This window comes from Solanum pennellii, chromosome 12 (genome assembly GCF_001406875.1).
Source record: "Solanum pennellii chromosome 12, SPENNV200".
NCBI classification, from domain to species: Eukaryota; Viridiplantae; Streptophyta; class Magnoliopsida; order Solanales; family Solanaceae; genus Solanum; species Solanum pennellii.
This window is the reverse complement of record NC_028648.1, coordinates 2,703,818-2,710,387: the sequence shown is the minus strand read 5'-3', so window position 1 is coordinate 2,710,387 and position 6,570 is coordinate 2,703,818. Positions and strand designations below refer to the sequence as shown.

The window sequence follows — 6,570 nt, the reverse complement described above, 5'->3', positions numbered from 1 at the left end:
TTCAGATAGTTAAGTTAACCACATAAAATATATCATTTTTTCCTAAATTATACACATTCACTTCAGTATGTCGGAAAACTCCAAATATTTTTATTTGACATTGATGCTCCTTTAATTATATGCATTCTCCTCGATAAACCGTAAAACTTTTATCATTTTCTATTTGAGATTGATGAATGACATATTTTATCGACATAAATGATATATTTTATATGATTAACGTATAATAAATATCACAATTCGATTAGACAAACAAGACTTTTAAAGAGGGTATTTTCGTAACTTCCATAGACACCTCTGGAACAAAGCTTCTTCTTCTTCTCCACGAAATCTACCATTTCTTATACAGAAAAAAACCCTAAATCAGTTCGACAAAAGTTTTCAGATCGAACTGAGAAAATCAAACCGTAGAATCGAACAATGAGTCGAGGAAGTGGAGGCGGATACGATCGTCACATTACGATCTTCTCACCGGAAGGTCGTCTCTTTCAAGTCGGTAAGCATTTTCACTTTTTTTTCTTCTTAAAACTCGATTTGAATTTCGGAGTTAGTAAGTGAATTTTCTTCAGTTTAATTGTATTTTTGTTCGATTTTGTGTCATTTGTGAAAAGTTTTAGGTTTTTGTTATTTTTTTTGTGTGAACAGAGTATGCTTTTAAGGCTGTGAAGGCAGCTGGAATCACATCTATTGGTGTCCGTGGAAAGGACTCTGTTTGTGTTGTTACTCAGAAGAAAGTCCCTGTAAGTGTCAGTGTTTGGTGCAATTTGTAAATCATTAGTGTTTTTGTTCTGTTTGAGAGGATCGTAGGTAAGTAAAGTGAGAGATTTAGGGAACCTTAAGTGTTCTAGAGCTCCTAATTTTGCGATCAGTGACAAGGTTTTTAGTATTCCAGTGAAATAGGCTTGAATAAAGCAGAATAGATAGAGGACTCATAAAATGATAGAAGCTTAGATGTTTGATTCTGTTCCTGTTGTTACTTGTAGTAAAGTCCCTGTAAGTTTAATTTTTGGAGGAAAGTCCCTGTAAGTTTAATTTTTGGTGCAATTTGTAACTTAACAGTGTTTTTGTTCTGTTAAGAAACTTGAACGTCAGTGCAAGGGAAAGTGAGAGATTCAGGGAACCTCTAGTTTCTAGAGCTCGTAATTTGCGATTAAAAGACTTATTCCAGTAAATTGGGCTTGAGTAAAGAAGAGCAGTCAATAGTCTTGGGGGATTATGAAACCAGCCCTAGCTAATCTGAAGTTGAAGCTTAGTTGATCAATATAGTTATGGATTACTGATATAGCAAAGGTTGGGGGAATGTGAGAAGATGACAACATTGTTTTGAATATATCAGATAGTGTTGAAGACCCGTAATTTTGGAAATTTTGAATTGCATGGAGTTTGAAGTTTTGTGTATTTTGGTTGAGCAGGACAAGCTATTGGATCAGACCAGTGTATCCCATTTGTTCCCAATTACCAAGTATCTTGGACTATTGGCTACTGGCATGACAGGTTTGTACTCTTTTATGGGGTTCAAGGAGCATGTGGCGAATGATGATTTTGATCTTCTTTTGATTAAATATCAGTTTATAAAGATTCTTTATATATCTTATATCTATCTACTTTTTTCTATGCAAGCAGAAGGAAACATATTGATTTATCTTCCTTTTTGTGATAATGCATATTTGTGACTAAAATGTGAAAACTTGCACTCCCAGTTTTATATATCTTTTAGCATGGTTGCTTAGCCCCAAAAGAGCACACTTCACAACTGAGGCTATTGATTTAATTTTATGAACTAATTAGAGAACTTTGAGTAAAAAAATTATCCACTTGCTGTATTTTAGGTTTATTTAGCTATGTATCATATGGCTTTCAATCTGTGACTATGAGAATAGTATTGCATAGCTCCTTCCAGAGCCTTATGATTCCATAATTTGCTTTAACTTGTCCTCAATTTCAGCTGATGCAAGAACTTTGGTTCAACAAGCTCGAAATGAAGCTGCTGAGTTTCGCTTTAAATATGGTTATGAAATGCCAGCAGATGTACTGTCTAAATGGTATTCCCTATGCTTCATAATATTTTTCTCTTTGTACTTGTCCAGTTAATTCTGCAGAGTGCCATCCTCAATGGTCTTTCTCTTGGTTAAAAGGAAATACAAATTTTTGGTTGGGTAGGAGCAGCTTATGATAGGTCACAGACCTTATATGTTTTCTCCATCAACTTCTAATTTCTGAAGCTATCAAATGCTTATTTAGTTTATTAGAGGAAGCAAGTTAAATAGCTTGAGGATATTATAAATGCTCTTAAATTGGAACTATGTAAATAGATGAGCTAGAATGCAGAACAGATAAAAGTACATATGCAAGAGGAATAACCATCTTTAATTTATCAGTGAATTGTATAATGAGCTATAGAGCATGTATTTTCAGGATTGCAGACAAGTCCCAGGTTTACACACAGCATGCCTATATGAGACCCCTTGGAGTAGGTTTGTTGCTGGCCCCTTTGATCCTTGTGTAGCGTCTCCACTTTTCTTTTTGTTGGTGAGAAAGGAGGGGAATGCATTTCTGGGTCTACATTTTTTATTCATTCCTGTTTTGCGTCTCTTTTTTTATGCATAGTTGCTATGATTTTGGGCATTGATGAGGAGAAAGGGCCCCAACTCTTCAAATGTGATCCTGCTGGTCATTTTTTTGGTCATAAGGTATTTGCTGAATTTGATGTTCTTTTCTGAATAAAAGCTGATTAAATTTTCCTGCTTATAGGTGGCCCCATTTGGCGAGTGCCTTTCCTTATCTCTCAAATTCACAACATTGAGCAGCATCTTTCTTTTTCATACCAATGCACCATAGAATCAAGCTACACCAAATCTTTTCCAACCCTATTGTCCCACTGTCTTCAATCATATCCTAGCACCACTTTGTAGCTTAGTTGTAAACAGCACATAAGCCAACCAACGATTCAAGTGGGACATGAAAACTCTGATCCTAAAAAGTCCTACTATAGTTTATTCTATTTAAAAGTATATAAAATTCTGTAATTCAAAGGATGATTTTACTTTGAATCTGAAAACCTGATTTGGATCGTGTAAGGAAATTAATGATAATTTGAACAGCACATAAACCAACCGACAATTCAAGTGGCACATGAAGCTTGATCCTAAAAAAATCCTACTATGATTCATTCTATCTAAAAGTACATAATATTCTGTAATTCAAAGGATGATTTTACTTTGGATCTGAAAACATGATTTTAGATTTTGTAAGGAAATTAATGATATTTTGCTATTATCACCCACCTTTCCAATATGAAATGAAGCATGCACATGAAAGTATTTCTGGATGAGTTGAAAGGTAGATGCTAGACTTCTGATTCCCTGATTTGCTTTCTTTATATTTAATTGTAGCTTGCACTCACCTTATAAAACCCAAATGTAGGAAAACCATGTCCTATCCAAGAATTACTAGCAAATGGTGACCGCTGCCTTTGAATATGCTCCCATAATATTTTTAGTGTACGAAAGGACATTAAGGGCTTTAAGGTCCTGTCTTGAGATTCTTTGGAAGTATTGATACTTTGCTGGCTCTTCTTGTTTATGACTGTATCACATTTTTGGCCTTGGTTGCAGGCTACAAGTGCTGGATCTAAAGAGCAAGAGGCAATTAACTTTTTGGAGAAGAAAATGAAAAATAACCCTGCTTTCTCCTATGAGGAAACTGTTCAGGTAAAAGGAAAGGGTGTACTCTGATGTGGTTTTAGGCTTCTATTATTTTCTGTTGTTCCGTTCCGCACAGTATATACGACCAAAAGACTACGCAATTTCCCATCTTATTGTGTAATTGACTACAGAAGTTTTCATAGAGAATAGACCTCAAGACTTTGTTATTGTTAAATTTAAGATATTAAACTTGATATAACCTCCTAATAAAATCTGGAAGTGGCTTTATCTCTCATATACTAGTACAGGTAAATAGATTCTTTTGTTGAAGCTTTAAAACCCTAAGTTGGCTAGTGCTTACAGTTTTGCAGATGTTTGAAATAAATTATACAAGCTCTACATTTGATTGAGATGGAGTATAATTTTATCATGCGGAGAGTTTCAGTATATTGTGTTCATGTAATTTTAGAATTCTGTGCGTATGGGGTTTGATGTTAAAGTTCAGAAAATGCACTTTATTGTTGCTGATACATCATTTGTTGTTCTGCAGACCACAATTTCTGCTCTTCAATCTGTTCTGCAAGAGGATTTCAAGGCCAGTGAAATTGAGGTAATTTGTTTCTTTGAGCACAGTGATTTCTACTATTCCTTGGTTTTTCTTCAAAGGAGTCATTTCTTTTTCTTTTTTGGGGATTGATTACGTTATGAAATAATACTTGAGTTGCACCTGGGAATGTTACCACCCCACAACCACAAGATAGAGATGAGACCTTTATCACGCAATTGGTTTGACCTTTTATATCGTCTTAGGTGGGATTGTTGTGCAATCATTTCCCTGCTTCGTTTCGTAATGTCTTCTGGTCTTTGACAGGTTGGTGTTGTGAGAAAAGAAGATCCCGCCTTTAGAGTGTTAACTACTGAGGAAATCGACGAGCACTTAACAGCCATCAGTGAGCGTGACTGATTAGCCACATGATACAGTCCCGTTTTCAGTTAGAAATGTATGTTTTGCTATCAAGACTTGCAAAAGAGATCCCATTTGATTGTTAGTTGCTATCAATCCTTCTGCATATGCCGATAATGAGTTTCTATTTGTCGAATGTAACATTTCATGGGATCTTCTTAGTTTCAACAAAACGTTTGAATCCTTCTATCATTATCTATCTACGATCTTTTGTATTTTGATTATCATACTATTTCATCATTGTTTTTGCGCCCTTTTTTTCTCTAGATTGCTATGTCATGCTTTATACAGTATTTTGCGATAATTTCTTTCTTCACTTTCATTATTTCCTATTTGATGTGTTTTTCTTTGATTTGAGGATCTTATCAGAAACAACTTCTCTATCTCTCAAGGTACGGATGAGACATTCGTATACACTCTACCCTCTGTAAGACTACAATTATATTGGGTATGTCGTCGTTTGCTGAGTGTTTCACATGTTTTATATCTGAACAAATTTATTCTGTAAAGATATACAATTTTCTCTTCTTGCACTAGTCAATGCATCTTTTTGTTCACTGGGTGGGTTCTGAATAAATCATTCATTTAAATTATTAACTTCTATATTGTAGCAATTAGAGATTATATTCGTCTCTAGCCTAAAACATCATAAGTTAATAGATAAATATTAATTTTCATTGAATACAAGGTACGTACGTAATTGAATACATAAAGTAATTTAAAGATTGTAATGAAACAATATTCTCATCAATTCTATGACAAGAATCTTTCATATAACTTTAGGAGTAATTAAAAAGTGGTGACCATTTTCTTATTTGCCACTATATATATAGAAAAAAAAGATTTAATTAATTAATTAATTAGCATCTTGTAGATCCATCATATATGTAATCAAGAATTGCAATAACTCCAACAACAAATGCTTGATCTATTCCTGCCTTAATAGTCAAAGTGTACACATCTTTGTTTGGCATCACTTGTTGTAACTCTTTCCTAGCTCCAACCTGCATAGGCTATAATTATTTTTACTATTTATAGAAAGGATATAATATAATTTTATCAGTTTAAGTTATATACACTCTCAGCCAACGGTGAAAACGTGGTTTTCATATCAAGGGAATACATTATATGTTGTAACTTTATATATAACGTGATTTTTTGACGAAGGGGTTTGGTTCATGATGAATCCCCTTCCGTCTCTCTAGTTCCGTCCATGAGTATGAAAGGATTTTTATACCATCAAGTCATTTTTATCTTATACCAGGCAACGTATCTTATTTTCAAGATTGCAAACTACATATTTAAAAAGGTTTATCTGTAGATATCTTTAAGCAATCAAACAATGTAAAAGATAATATATTATTGTTAGTGTAACGACTTTTCCCACTTCCATGTTTGTTTTTTCAAGTTCTTGAAAGAACCAACAATAGCATACGCATTGAGACATTATATGAAAGGTTATTTTCGATAAGACCTTTGAAGTTCTTGAAAAAATCGTCTTAGAAAGCAAAAGTAATACTTTATATTTTACCTTTGCAACTACATTGCCATTGGAGTCAATAATGCTACAAGCTCTATCAGGGAAATGACCAGAAATTTGGAAATTCTTGTGATTTTTGTAGTCATGATTTGATTCAATTGAAATCTTGATAGGCATTTTCTTGAAGAAACAGGAGTTATTAGGCTCTTTCAAGCAAAACACCAATTTTTCAGAACCTTCAAAATCTTTACTATAACCATTCCATTTCTTTTGCATGCTAAGTGCTTCAATTACTCCTCCCTGAAAATTGATGGAAAAAAATAAAATTTCGAAGTTAAAAATATTTTTTAAAAATAAGCTCAAATATTTTTTTGAGGGGGAGGGGGTCGAGGAACGGGGTAAAAAAATATAATTTTAAAATTGAAAGTATTTATTTAAAAACGAACTTAAAATTTCTTTGGGGGTGGGGGGTTGGAAGAGCG

At 33.7% G+C, this 6,570-nt stretch overlaps 2 protein-coding genes across 2 annotated transcripts in view; one reads left to right on the top strand and one right to left on the bottom strand.

Annotated features, from left to right (window-relative positions):
• The first annotated feature begins 315 nt into the window (after positions 1-315).
• LOC107007611 (proteasome subunit alpha type-6) lies at positions 316-4,874 on the top strand. Its single transcript, XM_015206298.1, has 9 exons — positions 316-496; positions 646-740; positions 1,413-1,494; positions 1,946-2,042; positions 2,416-2,474; positions 2,608-2,690; positions 3,615-3,710; positions 4,195-4,254; positions 4,516-4,874. The coding sequence occupies exons 1-9, from the start codon at positions 421-423 to the stop codon at positions 4,606-4,608; spliced, it is 741 nt and encodes a 246-aa protein (XP_015061784.1). The 5' UTR covers positions 316-420; the 3' UTR covers positions 4,609-4,874.
• Positions 4,875-5,313: 439 nt separating this feature from the next.
• Positions 5,314-6,570, bottom strand: part of LOC107006939 (protein LURP-one-related 6) — a 2,901-nt gene continuing 1,644 nt past the window's right edge. The window contains exons 2-3 of the mRNA XM_015205444.2: positions 6,140-6,388; positions 5,314-5,612 (exon numbers count right to left, since the gene is read on the bottom strand). Coding sequence (XP_015060930.1) covers positions 5,469-5,612; positions 6,140-6,388 — 393 coding nt within the window. The 3' untranslated portion in view covers positions 5,314-5,468. The remainder of the gene's footprint in view (positions 5,613-6,139; positions 6,389-6,570) is intronic.

What these genes read in the sequence shown, in the direction of transcription:
- LOC107007611 (XM_015206298.1), top strand. Translation starts at nt 421, where the DNA reads ATGAGTCGAGGAAGTGGAGGCGGATACGATCGTCACATTACGATCTTC. An exon ending in AGGTCGTCTCTTTCAAGTCG is followed by an intron (nt 497 to 645) that starts GTAAGCATTTTC and finishes TTGTGTGAACAG; the next exon opens with AGTATGCTTTTAAGGCTGTG. An exon ending in TATGAGACCCCTTGGAGTAG is followed by an intron (nt 2,475 to 2,607) that starts GTTTGTTGCTGG and finishes TTTTATGCATAG; the next exon opens with TTGCTATGATTTTGGGCATT.